Source organism: Sinocyclocheilus anshuiensis, unplaced genomic scaffold, assembly GCF_001515605.1.
Source record: "Sinocyclocheilus anshuiensis isolate Anshui unplaced genomic scaffold, SAMN03320099.WGS_v1.1 scaffold186, whole genome shotgun sequence".
NCBI classification, from domain to species: Eukaryota; Metazoa; Chordata; class Actinopteri; order Cypriniformes; family Cyprinidae; genus Sinocyclocheilus; species Sinocyclocheilus anshuiensis.
Window position 1 is genome coordinate 1,543,591 of NW_015542355.1, and position 26,168 is coordinate 1,569,758.

General features: G+C 37.7%; 1 protein-coding gene across 1 annotated transcript in view; it reads right to left on the reverse strand.

Moving 5' to 3' along the window:
• The window catches only part of LOC107691651 (UV radiation resistance-associated gene protein-like), a 110,510-nt gene that overhangs the window by 22,998 nt on the left and 61,344 nt on the right, over positions 1 to 26,168 (reverse strand). Inside the window, exon 13 of the mRNA XM_016490385.1 lies at positions 24,059 to 24,134. Coding sequence (XP_016345871.1) covers positions 24,059 to 24,134 — 76 coding nt within the window. The remainder of the gene's footprint in view (positions 1 to 24,058; positions 24,135 to 26,168) is intronic.

The following is a 26,168-nucleotide window of genomic DNA, read 5'->3' on the forward strand; positions in this document are numbered from 1 at the left end:
AACTGAATTTGGGCATGGGTATTTGTTCAGGACATAACACCTATCAAATGTGTGAAGTTTGGGGCAGATCGGACATTGCTTGCCTGAGTTATAGCAACTTCCTGTCTTATGGCGAAACATCAAATTTTGTCAGGCCGCCAGGGACACGCCCCTTGACGAAAACTCAAGATCTTCGCAATTTAACATCACAAAGGCCTTATGATGACCCTCACCAAATTTGAAGATGATCCGAATAAAACTGTAGGAGGAGTTCGTCAAAGTACGAGGCCTGGAAATGTCAAAAACTGCACAAAAATTGTACAGTAAATTCAAAATAACGTGCATCCTGTTGGGTTTTGGATTTTGTACCAAGAGACTTTTTTGTAGGTAATGGTGTGTTACGCACGTGTACCGATTTTCGTACATGTACGTAAAACGTAGCTCGAGGTGCACTCCGTTGTAATTTTACAGGTGGCGCTATCGAGCCGTTTTGCCACATCCACTTCTGAAACCCATATCAGATGTAAATTTTCGCCAGTTCTGATGCGTGTGCAAAGTTTCATGAGTTTTGGAGAATGTTTAGGCCCTCAAAAAAGCGATTCACTTTGGAGAAGAAGAAGAATAATAATAAACAGAGCAATTCCAAGAGGGTCCTCGCACCGCGGTGCTCGGGCCCTAATAATGAAGAGTTTGACTGACAGGGAATTTCTGATTAATATGCTGATTTTTTTTAATTTTTTTTTTACAATCAATACATATTACATGCGTTTAATTAATACATATTAATAAAAAATGGGCTAATTTTCAGTAGGGCAGCACAGAAATATGTAATATTGAAAATATGCTGTCAATAAACACCAGATTTAGACAAAATATTAAAAACTTACTATCAATGACAACAGATTTAGACACAATATTTAAAAAATATATTGTCAAGAATGACAATAAAAGTTTACGGGCGGGCAATATCACTGATTATAATACTACTGCCGATCAAAGTTTTGGCGGGCAATATCACTGATTATAATATTATTGGTTATTTTATTGCTAACAAGTGTTGATATCAAAAGACAGGGAGAGAGTGCCTATTCATTAGATGCCGTTAAAAAGATTATGGTTTTTAATAATTGGCCTCATAACATTATAAGAGAATATCTGAACAGTGAGTCACAAAAATATCATGGGAAAGCTATAATCTATGTCTTGTAATATTATAGGCACATATGGTGCATATTAATTGCACATGTAGAGTAAATGACTGGATTTTAAAAGAAACATTTTACACAGCCAACATTATGAATTCTGTTCCTTTAAACTTACAATAATTATAGTATTATGCCAAATTATGTTAGGCTTATATTTTGCTAGTTACTAGGGCTGTCGCGGTGAGGGAATTTCCCTTGCGGTAATTTTGAGTGGCTCAATAGCGTCAAAATTTGTCAATCAATAGTTATGAACGCAAAAATCGCGGTTGCTGCGGTTCTTGCATTCCTCTGCGCTTTGCTCGTCAATAGCGCGGTATTGCGATATTGCAGTTATCGTGACAGCCCTACTAGTTACTCTTTCTGAAAACAACACTTTCACATACAAAAAGGTATATTCATCATTATTTGCTTTTTGCAATAAATAAATACATAATTTTAAGTTATGTTTATCTATCTGCTGAGAATAACATCATAGACATAAATTATTTTTACTTCACTCATCGCACTTATGACATAAGTCGTAAGTCCTGAAACTGGTCAGGTTGTGTCTTGAGTCTCTGTTGTGAATGTATATAAAACCTAACAGTGTAAACACCTCATAGGGTGCACTGACACCTGTCAGAGCAGTTGCCTTCTGAGGGGTCCCAGAGCCATCACTGGTGTCGTAAACTTGAATGAATGGAGTAACACCAGCCCGTGTTAACCCAAGGTGGGGTAACTCTAAACCAACATTGCACTCTAAGGGGTCACAGTAACCTGTTAACACCATAGTGACAAACAAAGACAGCCATTCATCCCATCAAGTGGGGATAGAGGGGCCTACAACTTGAACCATTCACAAAGTGTGTACAGGACACATTTCTTAAACTGTCTACAAGAAAATTCTTACTATATTACTGTATTTACAGTCTGGTCAAACGGGAATTAACAGGACAGTGCCTCTGGATTCGACTTTTATAACCCAATATGGAAAGATGGATTCATTCCGGAAACCTACACAGAACGAAAAACACTCATTTAGGTGTAACAGCCAAATAAAGCCATTAAAACATTTTAATTTAAGCCAAAAGGTCTGGCGTGGTCATAATCACACTTTGCAATTTGGAATAGAACTTGTTGAGGGTTTCTTTATTGGGCCTGTTATTCTAGGGCAGAGGATTGGCTCCATAAAGGGCACGGGAAAAAACATGACACAGAGCAGCTGTAAGATGCCCAATCCAAACACAATCACTTCTTATTGCAATAAACCCTCCATTCTCCCATTCAGTTGTGCTCTCCCCTCTTATTCGGCTTTAATTGAGTGACTTTATGACGGTGGATCGTGTAAAAGCCTCTCAGCAAAGGTCAAAGGTTAGTGCTCAAGCTCTGAATGGTGCACATTCCTGTCCATCTCTCTTGGTGACGACACCTCCTGTTTCTTTGGGTGTAATAAGACGTAAAATAAACATTTCTGGTGTCAATGAAGAGGTTTTTGAGTATTATTAAAGGGGCTGTAATGATATACAAGACAAAAAAGGTTAAGATCAATTAATCTGACACTGAAATGAAGCCCCCACAGCACTATGACATAATTTATGGTGATGTTATGAGCGGTTGCCAGGACAAACAGTTAATATAACCTAAAAACAATAGACAAAGGATCCATCAAGAGCCAAGAGACTCCTGAAAGAGGTCATTCCAAATCCGAGATGAGGAAATTTCTGCAGTAACACTTCAAACCGGAAATTTCAAGGCATTTTACACCAATGATAGTGAGATAGCAAGTTTTATCATTGTAATTGCAGTTCAGGCTAAAGGGTGCTGACAACCTCCTGTTTTGAGATGATGAAAGGTCTGTTTTTTGCTTTCTTGGAGTTTAACACCAGGCTGTGCGTTCCTGAACAGCATTTCTGGCGTGTGGCTCAAAGAGCAAGGTATGTCAGTCTGTGCCTCCTTACAGACAAAACAAACACAGATACTGTATGAATCTCCATAAGGCCCATTGTGATCGTTTTCTAATCATTGTTTTTTTTTCTAATTATAAGTTTTCTAACACAAAAAAGCAGTACTGTAAATTATTCTGGGTCAGGGGAGAGTTAAAGTTAATCGTACTTGAAAAGTATATTATTAAAGAGAATTATTTTGGGGTTGGTGTGTGTAGAGAATGTTCTATGAGTGTGTTTGCTGTACATTATGTTCAAATAGGTACAAAAAAAAAAAAAAACTAAAATAAAAAAGAGAGATAAAAACAAAAGAACTCTGATAAAAACAAAAATAATTTCTAAAAAAGTAAATGTGTTTAAATTCTACAAAATGGAATCTGATCAAAATAATATTACCTGTAAAACAAAATAATTATATTAAATTTGAAAAACAAAACAAAAACAAGGAAATCTGATAAAAATAAAATTACTTTAAAAAATATTTTAGGCATAAGGTTAGGGTTTGGATGTAAGATTATCTGTGAAATAATTGTTCGATTTATATATGCAAAAAAATATGAATGACATGTCAGTGATTGGATACAGCATGGTCCAAAAGTCTGAGACCAACCACAATATAAAAAATAAATTAATTAATTAAAAAGAAACATTCAAACATGTTTTAGATTTGGATGTAAGATTGTATGTGGAAAAATTATGCATTAAGCATTAAAGCAAAAAACTATGCATTATGCATTTTGAGATTTTCGCACCCTGCTTTAACTGTGTCTGTCTGCATACTATACAGTATATGCAGTACTATAAGAAATAGTGAACAGTGAGATAAGCCAACATTGATACCCCGAAGTATCTGAGGCAGGAGATTGTGGTCTGCTTCAGAACAGCCGCAGCACAAAGTCAACATTATACCTCCCGAAAGAACAACACTTCACCAAGAGCTCCTGTATCACAGCTTGAAAAAAAGAAAATCAAAAACAGGAACAAATATCAAACCAAATATTTTTACAAGGAAAACAGCAGCCCTTTCAGCACTTCTACACAACTATCGAATATCCATCCACATATACATACCCAAACAAACCTACTGATGCTAGGAGACTCTAGCAAGCTCCAATGAAGCAATGAAGCAATGAAGACTTATCTCTTCCAAAGCCTTTTGTGTCAAGAATCTGTGATTTCAAAAAAGAAAACACTCCCAGGATTTGTCCAGCTAAAGTATGGCGTAATCTTTGAAGATAAAACAATTTATTTTTCTTTTGTGAAACGAAAAGTGCAAAAACAAGAGCCAGTTATAAGTGAACAAAAGCAGGAGCTTTAGATAAGTATCCACAATTCCTGTTTGTGCAATACCTCAGATGGAGATCACTGCCAAACACCTCTATTGTACTTATCAAAACTAAATAATACATATGTGAAAATGTACTTTAGAGAACATAAATAATGAAATATTCTGATTAGGTCTGCGTATCATAGTTCAGGATCTCAGGATCTCTTCAAAGGTCTCTAAATTGTTGACTTTTTGGGGATTTTTTAAGACTCTTTCTCCCAGTCCAGCTCATAATCACTCTTAAAAGATTAGTTAAAAGCTTGTACAAGTTAACATCAAATAGAAAGTAAATTATACCTGCCTAAGACTCCATGATCTTTCCAATACACAGACTAATCCCTGAGAGACTGAGATAAATTCCAAGCCGATATCAGTTTCCTAATGCTACCGCTCTGACTACATCCTGGACCCACACGGCAAATGTGGGCATTTTCGTGGGCAGACCTAGAGATGGCAGAGACTAAACACAAAGTTTCCATTCTCCCCTTCCTGAAAAACAAGGAGAAAGGTACAGGTAGAGAGAGAAAAAAATGGAGGGAGGATTGAGACTAAGGGCTAAACCTTCCGATCAACTCCACGTCTGAAACAGAGTCGGCCATTATTCTCGCCCCTGGCTGCAACTTCAGAGAGCAATTCGAAAGCAGACCATGCCAATATGGTTAGCAGCAAAAAGTAAAACAGAGCCGACTACTATAAAGTCCCAAATTATGAATAACGTCCTGCATTTTTCCGCTTCTGACACCTACATGTCCAGGCCAAATCCCACTGCGTGTCCCGGTAAAGGTGATTTGGTTAATGGCCATTGGTGGAAACAGGACTTGGCCAGCAGCTCTGAGCAGAAAAAGACTAATGAGGAGAATGTGAAAGAGCCAGTGCATAATGACTACATATTCCTTGAGTCATTTAGCACATTGCAGCTCTTACCACGTTATTCTACTTCTGCACTATATGACCATGTCTAAGTGAGTTTGAACCAGGGAAGAACTGATATAGACATTTTAGCCACTTGTCAATAGCCAATTACTATATTGTATTTGCATTATGATTGCTTGCATTATAATTTCATAAATTATTATATATATATATATTAAAAAGTGTTAACAATAAAGCTGCAGAATGCATACAAATGTGTAAAACATACAATTTTTCAAGCAAAATTAGGTATTAACACATTAAGATATATATCAGAAAAGTAAAAAATATAGAGTAAAAAAAGGAGTAACTGCTTAGAATTTAAATGGAAAAACAGCCTTTAAGGAAGAAAGGGCATAAAAAGAGGCGTCTCAAAGAAAACTACTGCTGCTAACAGACATACAGCAGATCAAATGAGGTGAAAGCTTCATATCCTGTGCATGCTTTACCATGCCAATATGGTTAGCAGCAAAAAGTAAAACAGAGCCGACTACTATAAAGTCCCAAATTATGAATAACGTCCTGCATTTTTCCGCTTCTGACACCTACATGTCCAGGCCAAATCCCACTGCGTGTCCCGGTAAAGGTGATTTGGTTAATGGCCATTGGTGGAAACAGGACTTGGCCAGCAGCTCTGAGCAGAAAAAGACTAATGAGGAGAATGTGAAAGAGCCAGTGCATAATGACTACATATTCCTTGAGTCATTTAGCACATTGCAGCTCTTACCACGTTATTCTACTTCTGCACTATATGACCATGTCTAAGTGAGTTTGAACCAGGGAAGAACTGATATAGACATTTTAGCCACTTGTCAATAGCCAATTACTATATTGTATTTGCATTATGATTGCTTGCATTATAATTTCATAAATTATTATATATATATATATTAAAAAGTGTTAACAATAAAGCTGCAGAATGCATACAAATGTGTAAAACATACAATGTTTCAAGCAAAATTAGGTATCAACACATTAAGATATATATCAGAAAAGTAAAAAATATAGAGTAAAAAAAGGAGTAACTGCTTAGAATTGAAATGGAAAAACAGCCTTTAAGGAAGAAAGGGCATAAAAAGAGGTGTCTCAAAGAAAACTACTGCTGCTAACAGACATACAGCAGATCAAATGAGGTGAAAGCTTCATATCCTGTGCATGCTTTTTATGCATCCCAAAATTTCCAGGTTTTTCAAGACCGTGGGAACCCTGTGCCTTTAGGCCTGAATGCTGAGCATTTGAGCATGTTTTATCACCATTGTATACTACTAGAACAAGGCACAAGGTAATTGGTGCTAAAGCCAATTAGTATCTTTGTGCCCATTTAGATGCCTAACAACTCATATCTGTCTGAAAGAGATGTTTCAACTACTGAGTGACATCTATCACCAATTAGTGGTGATACAGAGGTGTCAGGAGTCATGTGGATTGTGTGTGTCTGCATGGGAGAGAGTCAAATTAAGCCATTCCAGACTGTTAAACTTCAGCGGTGTTTATTTAACAGCCACTTTCACTGGCCAGTTAACTCTTTTTCATCAGCTGTGAAACTATTACAGGGGCCCTGGGAGAAGAGGGAACTGGTAGGCCTCACCCCATCACCAAACACTTCATTCACTTCGCTAAGATCCACAGCTTTCTGTAAGCTCTTGGGGTGAAGTTCATGACTGATGGTTTTCAAAATCCTTGATAAATATCCATCCCCCTTCCAGGCCGAGTAATACAGGCTGACAGGACGAACGCATGGTGGAGATGATCCTCCTTAATCGAGTGATACGTTATGGGCCCCGAGAGAGTCCGGAAACACGTGACAATCGGGGTAAATGTGAACGGAAGGATGAGAGAGAGACAGAGAGGGAATGCAAAAGAGAGATAGGGGTGCAAAAGTTAAAAAGCAAAATGAAGGATAAATTATGATGGAAGAAGAAAGCTAGATTATAACTGAGCTCTTGTCTATTTCTTCCAAAGATCTTCTTCAAAGTATAGCTGCTCATCCATTGTGCCCAAATGAGATTGAAAAGCTGCAGATCTGTAGTAATAAAACCCAGATGCTTCAGAAATAGCCAGCACAGGCCTGAAAACTACCAGAGCGTCAGGCTTTCACTCTTTTTTTCCCCTCGTCCTCATTGTTTTCAAATCTCCATCAGATGGAACCAAGGTTTTTCTCCGGTCTGTTTTTCTGGGAGATGGTTTAACTTCATCAAGGGAGAATTACCCAGCATATGTGTAGAGCAAGTTAAACGTGACACGTTAAAACAGCCCACAAAGCTTTGGTGTGAATTAAGAAGAACAACAAGTCTTGAACGCATAAAACTTGCCTGGAATCTGCAGCTGGGACAGAGGAGAGCCGAACGTAGCGGTTTTTAATCTCTAAACCAATTGACGTTTCCTTTGTAAGGATGTGCTCTGTGACCACCATGATGATAATCTAGACAACTTTAAAAATTTACTTTACTTCAAGTAGAATTCCAGCCATGATTCACTGAAATTTAGGTCGAAACATGCTCTACATGAATGCTAACACTTAGCAAGCTCAACTTTATGCAGAATGCAATTCATAACGAAAAAAACACATCTTCTGGCATCTATGGTCAGTTTTCCCTTTCAGATTGAAACACACCATAATGCACGGCAAACAATGATTTTCTTAAACAGTATTTTTGACTTGTTTTACAGTACAAATATCGAAACATTCTTAAATCAAGATACATTTACTTGAAAAGCACAATTGCTTAAAGGGGTCCTATTATGCTTTTTCACTTTTTCAACTTTAGTTAGTCTGTAATGTTGCTGTTTGAGCATAAAAAAGATCCGCGAAGTTACAAAGCTCAAAGTCCAATTCAAAAGGAGATATTTTATTTAACAGAAATCACTTTTCAACAACTACAACGAATGACTCGTTTGGACTACAATGCATATTTTCCGGGATTTGTGATATCACAAATACCGACGAATGGGACGAGACCTGGTTGAGCTGCACTAGAGAAGGTAACGAGTGTTATCACTATGTCGGAGATATCGTTCCGAAGCCAGACGAACTTACAGACAGACGAGTGGTTACAATCATCCGGGTTTAAAACGCGCTCAAATTGATTTGATTTTGACGCAATATTTACACTGAAGCTGGCAGGCGGCTATGGTAATGGGCATGACATTTCCCGACCAGGCGCTGAGTGCCGCCAGTCACAACACACACTGGCCCAGCTAACCAATCACAGCACATTTCGTATTTCAGATCTTCATTTGATACAGGAACTATGAGCCGTTCATGCCAGACTGGGGAGAGAGGTATTGTAATAATGTAAAATATGTGAAAAATAATGTGTTTTTCGAACAACCTAGTATGAGAGCATGTTCTAGTACACCCCCAAAACAAAATCAAGACTTTGTAAAAGAGCATAATAGGACCACTTTAAGGTATTAAACCTTGTTTTGTGAAATAAAAATAAAACTGAGTTAATTGACAAAAAATTGTTTAGTTTTGTGTGTGCGTGTGTGTGTGTTTTGGAGGATAGTTTTAAGAGAACTGTGCTCAGTAAGTTAGTCTGAAGTAAGCTACCTAAATAATAAAAAATCTGGTTCAGTGGCACAGAAATTTGAAGGTAATTCTATCGCCACCAAGAGGCTTGTTATTGCCAAGAACACAAGTTAAAGGGATAGTCACCCAGAAATTATTTTAATCATTTACTCAACCTCATATTGTTCAAAACTTGTATGACTTACATTCTTCTGTATGAATTACATTCTTTTGAAGAATGATTCAACCATTTTGTCCATACAAAACCAACACTGAACCCCAATGACAGGATGGAAAAAAAAAAAAAAACTTGAGATATTCTTCAAATTACCTTCTTTTCTGTACCACAGAAGAAGAAAGTCATACAGGTTTTGAACAACATGAGGGTGAGTAATTGATAAAATAAGCAGGAACAGAATAAAGAGTTTTGATTTTTGGGTGAACTTAATTATGTACAATGGAACCACACGCTTGCAATACATAGGACAAGCACACACAATTCTCAGTGCCAGGGCACAAGCTGGCTATTTCTGAACTCAGTAGTATGTTTTTGGGTTGGTTGGACCACTGTGTGTGAATAAACTGGATTTTGTTATGTGAATAGGTAAACAGTACTTGAAACAGTCAAGAAACAGACTTTCATTGTAAAATTCTTCAGTTCAGCTGTGAAACAGAGCCCCAACTTTCACGCGGTCTCTTTGTTCCTGCAGTGAGACAACTGACAGCTCTGAAAAATGGCAGCCAGCTTTACGTCACCACACTTGTCTTGATAAGATGACAACTAAAAACATAGTTGGAGAATAACAGGGACTTAATAAACCCCCTCGCAGACTACATGACCACTTTTGCCTTGTTTTCTTTATCCCCGCACATTATTTGTCAGTCAATATAAAAACTGTATTTGAAAAGTAACTTACAAGGGGCCGCAGAGATTATCGATTATAAGAAAAATGAACACTTCATTGGAAAAGAGAAAATAGAGCCAATAGAGACTTCACACCAAAGCAAACTACTAGAAATTTAAAAACAGCTGGAAACAGTAGCCTCGCTATTAAGTCATTGATGATGATTGTCCGCCAACTCTTTCTTGGGTCTGTGAGAACATTTTTCATTTTTATTTGGTAAAGAGCTCTTGTCAGCAGAGCTAAAGGCTTGGCAGGCGTAGACTTGATGGTTTCAAAAGAACATGTTCTTGAAAAACCTGGAGTCTAGTGTATGAAGCTCAAAGTATGATATGTATTCTCCTTAAGATCATATATTTGCAGCCTTGGACGTCTAGTTTTTCACCAAAACAATCATAATTTGAAGTTTAGCTTCCAAAAAAGTGCATGGAATACCAAATAACCTGATGATTTAGAATTGGCTCTTCTAGTATGGCTTTCAGCAAATTTCTGGCTCACGGTCAAACTCAGGACTCAAGGGAAACCCTTCATCTGTTTTAGGAGTTTTTACTTTCCATAGAGAAGTAAACAAACAAACAAACCTACACAGTACCCTTGAGACACACCCACATCGTTAGTGGGCCACTGGAGATTGGGCACTACCTTTTCTGGCACATATATATTTAGTGGCTCTCTCTCCTCTTTGCGGTGCAAGGCGAACCCCTGGCTGCCGACCTAAAACCGTGGAAATTCAATTACAGTCATTTAAGTGTTTCATAAAGCCATAGGAGGCTAGCCAGAGGTATGCTTATAAAACCAGGAGCAAGTGAAGGTGGCGAGTGCTAACGGTCCTGCGCTCTCCCTGTTGCTCTCTTTTTATACTCCTGCTTTCCATCTGTCCCCTTCTCCTCACTTAAAAACGCTGAATGGGTTACCAGGAGGACAATGACAGACAAAACAACAGCCCCAGATAGACTCGTAAATCACAGCAGGTTGGCTGAAGTCCCGGATAAAGAGTAGGCTGCTGTTTCTGAGCTTTACGTATGTCCAAAAGCTCGCAGGGAGACCCACACAGACAGGCAGGGTCACCAGCCAATGTAGAATCCACTAAGAGATGGATGAGCATTAAATGGAGAGAGGAAGAGATTTTGAATTTTCTCCACAGCTGGATCAAAAGGAGGACCGGCAGAAAGTGTGGTGTGCCTCAGGTCTCTGTCTTAGGGCCAATTTATATTTTGTTCTGTCATTGTTGACTCACTCATGTTGTTCCTAACCCATATTACTTTTTTTCGTAAACTTGAAGCGCAAAAGGAATTTTATAGAATTGTACTGGTCAAACATTTCCATGCATTTTGAACAAACAGGGACTGAGGCTTTCAAGCTTCAAAAATGATACAAAAACATGTGGTCTATAAAACATGCAAGCTATATTCCATGTTTTCTGAAGCCATACAATGGCTATGAGTGAGAAACATACTAGAAAGTAAGTCATTGTTCAAAGAAAATCTACAAACCTTGCTCTCCTTGGTGTATATATGAGAGTGATGGATTTTTTTTTTTATGATTCAGTTAATCCAGTTTTTCAACTTTCTGGTCTGCTCCAAACACATAGCTATCATTTGGCTTCAGAAGACAGAATATAGTGGCCAGGACTGGCCACATTGTATGGACTAGTTTTATTATACTTTCATGGTGCTTTGGTACCCTTTTAAACTTCAGTCCACATTCATTGTAATTGTATGTAAACAAGTGAGCAGTACATTTCTTCAAAATTTACACTTTTGCACTTGACAGAAGAAAAAAGTCATACAGATTTGGGAAGACATGACGGTGAGTAAATGAAAGTGAAAGTGAAAGTGACGTGACATGTGGCCAAGTATGGTGACCCATACTAGGAATTGGTGCTCTGCATTTATCCCATCCTAAGTGCACACACACAGCAGTGAACACACACACTGTGAACACACACCCGGAGCAGTGGGCAGCCATTTACGCTGCGGCGCCCGGGGAGCAGTTGGGGGTTCGGTGCCTTGCTCAAGGGCACTTCAGTTGTGGTATTGAAGGTGGAGAGAGTGCTGTACATTCACTCCCCCCACCTACAATCCCTGCCGGTACGAGACTCGAACCCGCAACCTTTGGGTTACAAGTCCGACTCTCTAACCATTAGGCCACGACTTCCCCCCAAATGATAGCATAATTGTAAAATGTAAAAAATGTAAAACCAGTCAAGAGAGCACAGATTTGAGCTACAGTTGGCTTTTGGGTGCTACATTAATAGGCATGAATTGGGCAACTCCTTGTGGTGACATGCTCAGTAATTTCTTGCGGTGTGATATAGCTTTTATGAGTACTGGAAGGCATCCCCCAGAGGTTTCCAGCTTTCTCCGCAGGCTGCTGTAGGTGCTACAGCAACAAGCTATGAGGGGAAGCAAGACCACACAAAGCTAAAGCTAGTGGGAGTTGTAAAAGTAAGGGAGGAGAATGTGCTAAAACACAATGTTACCAGACAGACGAACAACCACAACTGCATGTGCTGTAACAGTTTAGAACCAGACCAATTGCCAGGTTTAAATTAAGAGTCAAGGGCCCACTTTGTAATGGCTCTAGCAATGGTGCCCAGTGACTTTAAATAACTAAAACATTGATGTAGAAGTTGGCTGCGACATGCATACATCATGTATGACCTGGGTATCATCCACCTATTTTTGATGGTGCATTAGTGGCAGTCCTTTAACTACTTTATCTGAATCTAAGTAGACTAGAGATAGTTTTTACTGAAATAAAATCCACTTGGCTCAAAAATATGAAGTGGCACGATGCTTCTGAAGTGGATTAAACTCAAATCCTATAAAACAAAAAAGACAAACATGAACTTATGAAACCCTTCCCAATAGGGAAAACCTCCATAGATGTGTTGTATGAGAGGGTTATATTTAAGAGTGAAGTCTAGTAAAATGAGCTGTTCTGTGAAGAGATCAGCCAGGAGAAACTGGGATCATATATAAAGCTATGAGAAAGGAGAAAGTTAAGAATCTCTGAGGACATCTGAATCATGCGTCCCTGCACAGAACATCACAGTTAAGAGGAGCAAACCCCTCGCCAACAGACTCTGGACAAGAGCACAGGGCTTCCTCCGGTGACATCACATAGCCAAAAAAACAAAAAAAAACAATTAAAAATAAAATTAAAAACCTGCAGAAATACTGGGCACAGTATCAGAGCTCATCTCAAATTTTTAACTACAGGTGCATCTCAATAAATTAGAATGTCGTGGAAAAGTTTCAGGAATTCAACTCAAATTGTGAAACTCGTGTATTAAATAAATTCAATGCACACAGACTGAAGTAGTTTAAGTCTTTGGTTCTTTTAATTGTGATGATTTTGGCTCACATTTAACAAAAACCCACCAATTCACTATCTCAACAAATTAGAATACTTCATAAGACCAATAAAAAAAACATTTTTAGTGAATTGTTGGCCTTCTGGAAAGTATGTTCATTTACTGTACATGTACTCAATACTTGGTAGGGGCTCCTTTTGCTTTAATTACTGCCTCAATTCGGCGTGGCATGGAGGTGATCAGTTTGTGGCACTACTGAGGTGGTATGGAAGCCCAGGTTTCTTTGACAGTGGCCTTCAGCTCATCTGCATTTTTTGGTCTCTTGTTTCTGTTTCTCATTTTGACAATACCCCATAGATTCTCTATGGGGTTCAGGTCTGGTGAGTTAGCTGACCAGTCAAGCACACCAACACCATGGTCATTTAACCAACTTTTGGTGCTTTTGGCAGTGTGGGCAGGTGCCAAATCCTGCTGGAAAATGAAATCAGCATCTTCAAAAAGCTGGTCAGCAGAAGGAAGCATGAAGTGCTCCAAAATTTCTTGGTAAACGGGTGCAGTGACGTTGGTTTTCAAAAAACACAATGGACCAACACCAGCAGATGACATTGCACCCCAAATCATCACAGACTGTGGAAACTTAACACCGGACTTCAAGCAACTACAAAAACAAATACAAAACTTGCTCTCATCTGAAAAGAGGACTTTGGACCACTGGGCAACAGTACAGTTCTTCTCCTTTGAGATGCACCTGTAGTCATTGACTATTATTCAAAACTTGAGCATTTTTCTCCTTTCTACAAAACAAAATAACCTTTGCATTAACAGTGAAAGAAAGAAAGAAACAAAGAAAGAAAGAAAGAAAGAAAGAATTTAGCTAGGTCTTTACCAGTGCCAGATTCATTCATCACTGGCTGCATTAATATCAGTAATTTCAGTCTGGTTTGAAATACAGCAGCCATCTGTTATCTTAGAATAACTGGTGAATGCTTTATTACTGACTGGGTGGGCATGTACAGTCCTAATGGATGAGGTGTAACACACTTCCCAGGCCTTAAGGAAACTCAGCTTATTAAGCCTGATGACTTATGGAAAACAATTGCTCCTAAGATAACAGCAAAAATGTGCACCCGCGCTGCAATGCAATTACACTGAGCGCTATTACATAAAGCTTTTGAGACAAACCAAATAATCAGTCTTTTTCTCAGAAATTCCACACGTCAGGTGCAGGATGTAAGGAGATGTAATCTCTTCATCTAAACTAGTTGAGTCCAGTAGTCCGTTAATCCGTTTTTCCCTCCCTCATTCATAAATCAATTCTGTATTCGGGTCCGCAGGCTTAGTTCCCATACCTCTGAGAGCATAGGGTGGTCCTCTTGCTAGAGCAGCCCGTTTATGCGTTGCCAAAAACAATTCTGCGGTTGAGATGTGACAAATAAATCGGGTTAAAAAGTGATATTTTTAATAGCTGGGACACAATGCATAAACCTAAAATGGCACCTAAATGTATTAAAATATAAACCACATTTCTGACGATTACATAACTGCCTGCTTCGCATACAGAGTAGCTCTTAGTACAGTAATAACCAACATATGTTTGCTACAATTGCATTTCGATTTCCTCTATAGGAAAATGAAAATTACCAGTACAGTGAGTGAACTTTCACAGAAAACAAGATTCTTTATGCAGTTCACCAAAGCAAACTTCCTTGAAATGGAAAGCGGATGCCGTCTGACTTGGGAGAGATGGAGAGCTGGTTAAAGAGCTGATCAGTTCCAGGTCTTCTCTTGTCCCCAGTGATGTTGGTTTGGCGGTGAAACTAGGGGGACCAGGGTTCACGGCTACGCAAACAAACACAGCGTAATGCTGGTTTGGATGGACTCACTGAGCCTGGTTTGTGAAGATGAGGCTTTTTATGGAGGGCCGACAGGAGAAGGGCTCTTATTGTGCAAGGGACGCGTATGCAATACAGCGGCTTTTTCTGGAGGGTCCAGCTCACCGCGCTGGGCTGACTCACTCACCTCAGGCAGGTCTGCCGGACAGGGAGGATGGATTCTGGGATAGCCTGGGAATAGTTTGAGCTAAATATGCTGTTCTCTTGGGAGTTCTCTCTCGCACTCGTCAACTCCCACTTTTATTTACTCGTCTGATCTTAATTAAAAGGAGGGAGAGTAAATAAGTAAATATGACCAGTCAGCCTTTTTGACTCAATAGGCTGCCTTCAATGGAAAACTGAGTTAGGATTTAGGTGGGTGTTTCTTCAGCTATGACCACTTTTGGCTCTGTGGACCATTAAAAAATAAAAACCCTTTTCATACTCTATTAGCTTATTTAAATTGTCTACTAACATTGTCTGTACATATATTTCATTATTTATTCTGAAAGTTATAAACATTTTGCATTTTGCATTTATTTGATCTAAAATTCAGTAAAAACAGTAATATTGTGAAATATTATTAACATTTAAAATAATAGTTTTCTTTTTTAATAAATTATAAAAAGTGATTTATTTCTGTAGTGGAAAGCTGAACTTCCAGCATTACACCATCCTTCAGAACTCATTATAATATGCCGATTTAGTGATTAGAAAGATTTCTTATTACTATCACAATTGAAAACAGCTGTGCTGCTTAATATGTTTGTGGAAACTGTGATTTTTTTAACTCTGTTTCTCTCAGTGTTGGGGATCATCTTGAGGTGAGCGAACCATGATAGCAATCCCATTCAACGCTGTGTTGATCTTTCTTTTACAGAGCAAAGTACATCAAGCAAGATAAAAGTGCAGTCATGGGAAATTTGCATTCAAACAGGACAACACTGGGTTAAGAGCTGGAAAAGAAAAAAGAAAAGGGAAGAAATGTGAATGAAGGACATACAAAAAAGAAATTAAAATGTAGGTTAGTGGGGGTGGAAAAAAACAAGAAGTGAGTAAATCACTCATAGACGAATATGTATGAGAAAATACCACCACATCTAACAGAGAGTCATTCCCGGCTCACACTCTGAGGTTAAGTACACAGTCTGATGGAGGTAACTGCTGAATGTGACATATGGAAATTCCTGCTTAATATACACAAATAAAGCCACTTAACCTGAGTGATTAATCACGCTGAAGCGATTTCGTTCACAAAGTGCCGTTGTGGACTTGCTAACGCTCGCATTAAGAAAAAATGTTCACACAGGAAGTCAGGTATGTAATAGTAGTAGTTAACTTCTCATACAGGAACCAGTGGCCTTTTACTACATGTGATATAGCGAATGAAAACGCGAGTGGTGGCATGCATATTTCCTCTATCCACTACAGTTCATATGGTTTCCATCTCAGAAAATTCATGTTAGATAACAGTCATGACACTAATGGCAACCAAGAATCTCTCACCTCTTTATAGCTAGAGTTCGTGTGCACCTGAATGTCTTTAGGGAACAAAACATATTGTAGACATAAAGGTGTACATGGGAGGTTTGAAAACGCATGTGAATATTTGTGGCACAAGCACTAAATGTCACATTAGCAAACTAAGTGTCAACAGTGTCTAGAGTGTACTGTCAGTGTAGCGATTTTAGAAGCACAGCTCACAGAGGAGCCATCTATGCTAGTAAATCTTTCATCCTCATGTGAAATTACTGATCGTACAGATTTTTTGGCCCACAAAAACAAAAAACAAAAAAATGTGACATTAACCCTCCTGGACAATAGAGTAGGGCCGCCTACTCACCTATCAATCATTTCATTAAAACAAAACTATTTTTTAACACGTCAGTTATGTGTGACTGGCTGTGAAGTGTTTCATCGCCAGGTAATGTTTTATAACCAAGAACATCAATCTTTTGGTTAACTAGATCAGTGTTTCCCAACCGGGGTGCCGTCTGTCGAGAGCAGGGGTGCCGTGTAAAAAATCCTTTTTTAATATTTTTAAATTGCTAAAATGTTCAAAAAAGCAGCTAATATATAATATCAATTTCTGATGTCGCCAATAATTAGAGATGCACTGAAATTCCGGCTGCCGAAAATTAGTTCACCGCTCAGGATTCACTTTCACGTGGTGTGACACTCTGCGTATTATCCCGCTCTATATCCTGCGTGTGTGTGCTCCGCTCAGTCGCTCACGGCCCATGTGAGTGCTCCACTCATATACCGTTCATGCTCATCGGAACAGCAAAGTCCACTCAAAAATCAAGCTGACAGGAAACATCGATGTAGTACAGTATTGTTTCTGTTTGCAATAGCCCTACTGTGCTGTAACAAGGTGTGGTATATGGGCAACTCTGGTAACGCTGCCCTCTCATTCATTGATCTGCTAATATCTGTATGACAGTATATTCTGCAGTTCTTCCCTGCTGTACCGAATATCTATACTTTTCAAAGTATCATATCGAAGTTAGAAATTCAAATATTGTGACAAAATTAATTTTGTAGGGTGCCACAAATTTGTTAAAATTTCCAAAGGGTGCCGTGACTAAAGAAAGGTTGGGAAACACTGATCTAGATATCACATTAACATCATTAGTAAAGAGAAAAAAAAGAAAAGTGTTTAACCAGTATTATCATCATGAATGGAAAAAAAGCTACATAAAAATATTTTGTTAACTGAAATAAAAATAAAAACTAACATAACTAGGAAAAACAAAACTAAAATAAAATACACAAATGAATAAATAAATAAAAATGGCTACACATTAATTTTAGTTTTAGATAAAACTAACTGAAAAATTACAAAAAAATTATAAACTGAAAAATATATATCATCATTCATCATCATTTGGTTTCTCACGTGTAAACCACTGTTATTTTAATATAATTGAGATACCATTATAGTTTTTATTAATATTTTGAATCATTTTTATTCGTATATTTTCTGTTTTCATTTTAATTTAAAGTTTAAGTAATTTGGTTGTGTGTCTTTGTCATATTTAGTAGTTTTTGTTTTTTAATATAGTTTTTATTAATTTTTATTTCAGTTTTAGTTTTAGTTATTTTAGTAAATTAAAATCAGAAATTTTGCCTCAGCAACTAGCTGAAATAAAAGAAGTTTTTTATATTTTATTTCATTTAACATTTATTTTATTACAAATAACAATTTTTTTATTTTTTATTTTTTTTATTGGTTTTAATTTTATTATGCGTTTTAGTTGGAATCGCAGGCTGACTTTCAGTACCTCACCAAGCCCAAAGTGCAACCAATGTCTCCTTATCAAATTGCGTATTAGCATTAAAAAGAGATTTAGATCTGGTCATCCAGCAGTGCTGAAACTGCCAGGTTTTCTGGCTTTCCAGAGAACAAAACACAATGCTACACCATCATTCCCACTCCGAATTCCCCAATAATCTTCAACACACTCTGGGTTTAATTCCCAGTGCTGCCCTTCCTGCTGAACTCCTTGCCAAATAAGATAGCTCGCTAGCTTGGCAACTGAGTGCTAACTGTAATATTTCTTTCACCATTCTGTTTATGTGGCGTCAAATCTGGCCTCGGAGTGCTGCTCTGCTTCAGGACATTCAACTGACTCACTGAGCTCTGGTCACTTCAGTACTTCTGCCCTCTAGGGGAAGATGAACCATTTAGACAACACAAATTCACACATATACATGTTAAATACTTGAGTTCTTCTGTTTTGAAAGCTTGGAAACTATTTTTGAAACACACTTTGACCCTAAAGATTGTGTCCAAATCTCCAAACCAACATTCTGAATGATCCATATGAAAGATATTAAACAACAGCAGCACATGAGTGTTTGTTCTGCTGACAACAAGAACAAAATTTAAAACATAATGACTATTAAAAGCCAAATTCACAGCATTCCAGATGTTGTTGTGACAGTTGAAGGAAGTCTCAGCAGCGGCCTAATGAATTAAATACACTCGTTATTGAACATGAATGGAAAAGATTAAGTGAAAATGTCTTTTGTTTTTCTTTTCTGTTTTCTTTGTTGTATGTTTAACTTGTCCTCCTTGAGCTGTAGTCCAAGCCAAAGGAAGTACACTAGCCAGGCCCGACTACCTAAAAATTACAGCTTTCACCTCAGTTTGAAGACCTTACTGGCAAACATGCTCTATAATGCAACAAGCACAGACAAAAACCAAATCTCTTACGCACACAGAAACTACCTTTCATCATTATCTTCCCAACAACATTCAAATAAGTCACGTAAGGTTGTGATTTAAGAATAATTTTACAGTTGGCTTGTCTGTGGGTTGTGGGAACAACTAGTCTAAGGCCCAGATCAGACAGAATGTGTTTTTTGCAGTGAGCGGTGCCTTTTTTAAATTGGTTTCTATTGGCTGTTAGTGTTTTGTGTGCTGTTTATGTGCCCCGGGCGCCTCGTGTTTTAGCCGCCTGCTGTGCTTCGTGTTTTTGTAGGAGCGCTCTGAGTGCCTGAAGTTGAAAAAAAAAATCATCTCTGAGAAGAAAAGCGCCCAACATCATTCACGTCCAATCGAACGAATGGAGGGGCGGGCTTTCCGTTGTGGTGACGGAAGTTTACAGCGGCTTGGAACGTCTGAGACGAGACTGCAATGATGGAGAAGCTTGTGGTGGCTGTCGCGGGTTACCCGGAGCTGTATTTTTTTTAGGTTTCTGCTAATATGACAGTTTACTTAACAGCAAACCAAAGATTCTAGAGCGCTCGCGCTATAATCCTTGATTAGACTGACAGGACAGCAAATTCGGTGGTTGCCTAGCAACATTAAAAAAATGCAGCACACTGCTCTTTTCTAAATTAAAAAAAGTCAACCAAATAAAGGCATTGCGGTGCGACCTTGTGTTTTCAAACCTGAAAAGCGCATTCTGTCTGATCGAGGCCTAAGGAGGCACTTTATAATAACGCTGGTTTAGGGTCACAAGACACCAATAAGATGCATTTCTTAGAAGCCATTCACACCGAACACATTTTTGCAGAAGTGTTTGAGCTTGCACTTTGTGTCTTTTGCAGTGTCTCACGTTATAAAATTGCAGCAATGTTTAACCCTATAAAGCCTACTTTATCATATTTGATTCACAAATGTATACGGCCTCTTGGTTCTAAACATGATCAAAACTTTGCTTAAGAACCTTCTGTCATCTGATTGACAGTTTATAACTTTTTAGCAAGGCAAAAGCGTTTTAGTTTTAATTCTAGAAACGTCCTCCTTCAGGTCATGTACGGGTTTCTTTTTGCTGTAAAATATTTACTGTTTTTTAAAAAAGTAAACGTAGAAATAACTTTTATATTGTTAATAATATTTCAAGACTTAGTGGGCTGAAGCAACTTAGGCTTACTTAACCATCCATACATCATTTTTTAGGAAAAAAAAAAGTATAATTAGAGTATCAATGCAAGTTTGATACATCAGGCTTTTGAGGAACATTTATTTGTACATCTCTCAATCCTCATTGCATTACATTACATGTCTTGCCTACCGCAATGAAAATTACAGAGCTGTGATCATAAAACTAAGCATTAAAATATCATCTTACTAAGACATATTATTGGTAAATATAGAGTTGCAACTGATTCCATTTTTTTTTTGATGTAAAAACTTTTTTTACCTTGCATTTTTTCACATCTCCTGTTTTTAAACAAACATGTGCAGTGTGAATGGACCCTTAATATGCGTTCGTACAGGATGCATTCTTGCGTTAAAAATTGCCCTCAAAATATGTTTATTTCATTGAACCAGCATCTCTAAAATGCTTAAATAGTACAAAGGATATTCAACAAATCCAAAAATATTGTATGTTTTTGTTGATGGTGGTTAATTTGTTATAAAAGCTCAGCTTTGATGGCTACAGCAGCAGTGCTTTGAAAGGGACAAATTTAAAGAGCTAACATTTCTGAAAAAAGTTTAAACGTGCTGACAGTCTCACAGCACGTTGTCAACACACTAAAAACAAAAAAATTCATTCCTTTTAAAGCAAAAATGAAAATAAAAGCAACTAGTTGTCCACTCTGACTCATCCCTTGTTGCAATAGTGCAAACGACAAAGAAAAACAAATAAAAAAATAAAAAAAAACCTTTGAAAGTTTTTATCACTATGTTCTCGACTCATCTATCTCAGACAAAAGTGCCCGGGCGAAACCACACTGGCCACCTGACATTCTTCTCCCTTCCTCCCATGACAGGAGGACTAAATAAAAACAACATCCAGTCAGCGCACTGCTTCAAAGCAACTAAAACACCCCTCCTTTCCCTCTCCCTCCTGCCTGCTTGGATCGTTTTCAAACACACACAATTTAATAAAAGATAGACGTTTAATCTCCTCCATTCCAGAACAAGAGCACTGCTGTGAAACCCGATCTCTGCTTAGTCTCAGCAGCCGGACACACTGAGCCACCGCGGCTACGGCTAACGAACGGAACGCATTGAAGTCGAGAGGGACAGACGGCAACAAAAAACAGCGATGGAGGCACAGAACAAAAAAACAAAATAACAAACAGCATTTCGCTTGCTATGTAGTTATTCGCAAATCATATTACACTCTTAAAAATAAAGGTGCTTCGTGATGCCATAGAAGAACCTTTTTGTCTAAATGGTTCCATGAAGAACCTTTAACATCTGAAGAACCTTTCTGTTTCACAAAAGGTTCTTTGTGGCAAAAGAAGGTTCTTCAGATTATAAAAAGGTAAGAAAGAGATGGTTCTTTAAAGAACCTTTGACTGAATGGTTCTTTGTGGAACCAAAAATGGTTCTTCTATGGCATCGCTTGAAGAACCTTTTGAAGCACCTTTATTTTTAAGAGTGTAGGTAGGAAAAGCCAAGGTCAATTTTATAATATTGAAGGGTCGGCGAAGCAGCTTAGACCTATTTGGATTAGCGAAGAACGAATCGGGAAAGACGTGGAGCGGAATACATACAGCGGGCCTAGCCGCTGGGATAGAAAGTTGAAGCTAAAAGAGGAGGAAATTGCAAGTAGCATGACTCAAGGGCAACGCGTCATGCATTCTCCGGACAGTTCCTCTCCCAAACTGGAACACATGTGCGAACGGACACAGAGGCCCAGACATGAAATGGGTTACAGGTCATCTGCTTTGCTATGTAGCCATGTTAACTAACATTAAAAGCCCAATCGGTAGAGTTCAACCGAATCAAATGCTTCAAAATGTTGAGTTCACTGAGCTCATATGGATCGTCTTGACTCCGGGTGAGAGGCTTCACAAACAATGAGCTTAAAAATCGCTTGAACACGGTCAACATACCGAGATAAGCTCCATTAACTTGCCCTACAGAGAAACACTGACAAGGTTAATGAAGATTTCTGGCAAAGGTGCAAAGCATTACATTCGTTCTGATTAAGGGGACATGGAATGGAAATGGTGGACGACAGGCAGTATGAAGAACAAGCTGCGGAGGGCATCTTGCAGTCAGACTACAAATGGAGGCATAGATCAAACATGACAGATATATAAGTTTTTCCCTCAGAGTTGGCTAAGCTTACATATCACTCCATACCATGCACAGCTACGTTTTTGTTCTTGCAATGTGCGTGCCGCTCGCGTGGGTCAGAGACGGACAGATTTGGTCGACCACCTTGGTTCTTTTTTTACAGTCTATTCTGAATTTTTCATCTCCTAGTTAAGTTGGGGCAACAGCTGGAGCGCAGGAGGCTTGGATTCCACTCCCAGAGTCATGGAGGCGTGTCACGTCACCAGGCAAACTGATTAAATTCTGTATAATTGTGACCAAAGCTTAAAATTGAAATTGGATTTGAGCTATGGCTCATGAAAATCATTTTGTATGACGTTAATGCAAGTGATTCTACAAGGTCCATCAATTCTAGAACTTCAACTGCGGAAACGTACAGAGCCAAATCTCATTGTAGAAGTCTAATTCAGGGGTTTTCAATCTTTTTAATAGCAAGGACCACCAAACAAATAATGAGATAACCAATACTTCTTCACAAAACTACACAGATTATTTTTAATGTGATTTTCAACAATGAGACATTCAGAAAGTAAAATGAAACAAAATCTAAAACAAATTATTTTTATTCAGCAAGGATGCCTTAAATTGATCAAAAGTGACAGTAAAGACTGTTTAAACTGTTCTCAGCATTGATAATATTTCTAGAGCACCAAATTAGCATATTAGAATGATTGTGAAAGATCATGCGACACTGTGAAGACTGAAGAAAAATCTACTTTCATATAAATCAAATAAATCAATCAAATTTCAAAATATGATAGATAGATAGATAGATAGATAGATAGATAGATAGATAGATAGATAATTATTAGGAACTGACAGTAAATGCTGTTACAGTTTGTTGCAATTATTTGCATTTCTTTAAAATGACATGCAATTGATCAATCATGTATGATTTATGAAAGTACATTTGTTTCATTTAGATTTTTTACATGCTTGACTCGCTCCTTTTTGTCCTTCTAACAGTTTGACTGGTGTCAGTCTGCGATTAAGCGTGCCCGCGTGTCCAGCTCAGCGTGTCATGCCCAGCACTGGTGGCAGAGCCGGTGGGAGATAGATAGATAGATAGATAGATAGATAGATAGATAGATAGATAGATAGATAGATAGATAGATAGATAGATAGATAGATAGATAGATAGATAGATAGATAGATAGATAGATAGATAGATAGATAGATAGATAGATAGATAATTATTAGAAAATATTTAAAAAATTGCAATAATACATACATTTAGTATTTTATTTGTTCATTAATTTATTATTTTTTTCACTTAATTTTCAGAGACTTTGCAGCAGCTACCTGATGCCTCCTGGAAGTTCCCTGACCCCACTTTGAAGACCCCAGTCTAATCATTGGTCTGTGTTAACAAAAATGCCAGGAAGTGCTTTTGTTGCAAGTTACAGCATGAAAAAAAAAATCCATATTTTGCAAAAATATTGTAGTATTTTTCTTAAAAACTCCATATATTAAGTCAGTGACTCAACTGGGCAACATCCAACCCTTCTGTTTCACACACACACTGTATAATCAGTCTGTAAGTCATCTTGATTTGTACAGAGGGACATGCTGAGATTCTTACCTGGGCGATGTTTTTGTTGAGCAAATAGACACCGTATTCAAACTGGAAACGCTCTCCTCTGGGGTAAAGAGGGAACCTGCAAACAAGAGCAGCAAAGAGGCATCATGAGAAAGAGTCTCAGCACTCACCTCTGAACCATTACACATGGTTCCCATATTAAACACAAAGTGAAGAACATTTTTTATGAGGTCGTAATCAGTTCATAACTTTGCACAGGACAACCTCACACCAAACAACGAAAAACAGCAGGTCATCTGGATAAACAGCTAACCAACAGACCGAACCCTGAAACTAATAAATGGATTTACAAACCAATGCTCAGAGTCAGGAATCTTTCAGTGTTTAAGGGTATTTATGTCCTGTGAAGTTAACCGAGCAATGATGATGCCTCAAACGCTTCACAAACTCTGCAAGGCAACAGGCTCTTTCTGACGTAAGACATTTCAGCAGATGTTAAGAGACCGCCTGGTGCTCTGGAGGTCTGGTTCTGATACGCTTCTCAAATGCATGTCTGAAACACAATCTATTATCCATTAAAATCATTCTGGCTTGTTTCTTTCGGTCAGTTCTCATTTAAACCACAAGCGTAATCATGATTCAGAAATGGCCGAACGGCACACAATATCAATGTCTACATCAGAGCAACGTATAATGAACTCACCAGTTAAGATTCACAACAGATGAACACGCTGGACTATTATTGTAATTCTGAAGGGTGCACATTGAAGCATTTACTGAGAACTTAAGACTTCAGAAAAAGCTTTAATTATTAAAAATAGTGCTAATACAATAGGGTACACGTTCCAGAGATCACTGGAAGTCTGTGATGTGGACAACACTCATCTTTAGCTGATCCATTCATCATATTGAAGCAAAACATCTATATAAATACTGATCATTAGCCAATAAAATATGAACAAGAACTAAATTTGCAACTTCTAAGTAAGAAATATAAGTGCTTGCAATGCACCAAAAGAGTAGTATTAAAGTTTAATAGTGCTAAAGTTATCTTAGGTTTAGGCTGCAGTTTAAAGTCATTAAAATAAAATAAAAAATGAGAACAAAATAAAATAACAAAAAATAACATTAATAAATAAATTAAATTAATAGAAACAAGAACTAGATTCACAATGAAATATAAGTAATTGCAAGCGACCAGAATAACAGCATTAAAGTTGAATAGTGTTAAAGTACGCTCAGGTTTTAGGCTTTGGTTTAAATTCATTAAAATAAAATAAAATAAATAAAAACAAACAAACAAACAAAAATAAATAAAACAAAAATAAATAAATAAAACAAAATAAAATAAAATAAAATAAAATAGGAATAAGAACTAGATTTACATTTCCATAAGAAAATATAAGTGTTTGCAAGCCACCAAAATAGTATTAAATAGTATTAAAGTTTGATAGTGCAGTAAGTATTCTTAGGTTTTAGGCTTTGGTTTAACGAATAGAATAGAATAGAATAGAATAGAATAGAATAGAATAGAACAGAATAGAAAAACTTGGAAAATGGAAAAAAGGAGTAAATGTGGAGAGCGTAAAAAACAGTAAAATATCTGCGGTTTTAATGCTAATAGTTTTTATTTTATTTTTTCAGTGACGGTCAAAGGGGGAATTTCAAGCTTTAATCTGACATTTTTTAGAAAGTATTACATTTATCAAAAAATATTTTTATTATATTTTTATAGAAAATTGCGGAAAAGAACAAAAACAGAATGTATGAGGAAGATCAAAATTATCCAATTGTGTCAGCAGTTCATTCTCTGAGTTTTGTAGCAATGGACTCGATTCATAAACACGCAGACCTCCTGAACCGAACATCCTATTAGTTTTATTGGAGAACATGGCCTGAAAAACCCAGTTGGAAAGTCCCTCTGAGAAAACTTAGGATGGAAAAGGTTCAACAAACAGACAAAAAGACAACTCGTGAATATTCTGCACCCTCCTCAAAGCTGCTCCCACTGACACCTGACATAACTTCAGCCTCCTAATATCAGAGTACAACATTGCTGCCCTGTTATTAAGAGCTTACAGGGAGGCAGAGAATCAGCGAGAGAGAGAGAGACAGAACAAGAAGAGGACAGAAAAGCCTCCAGCTTAACCAC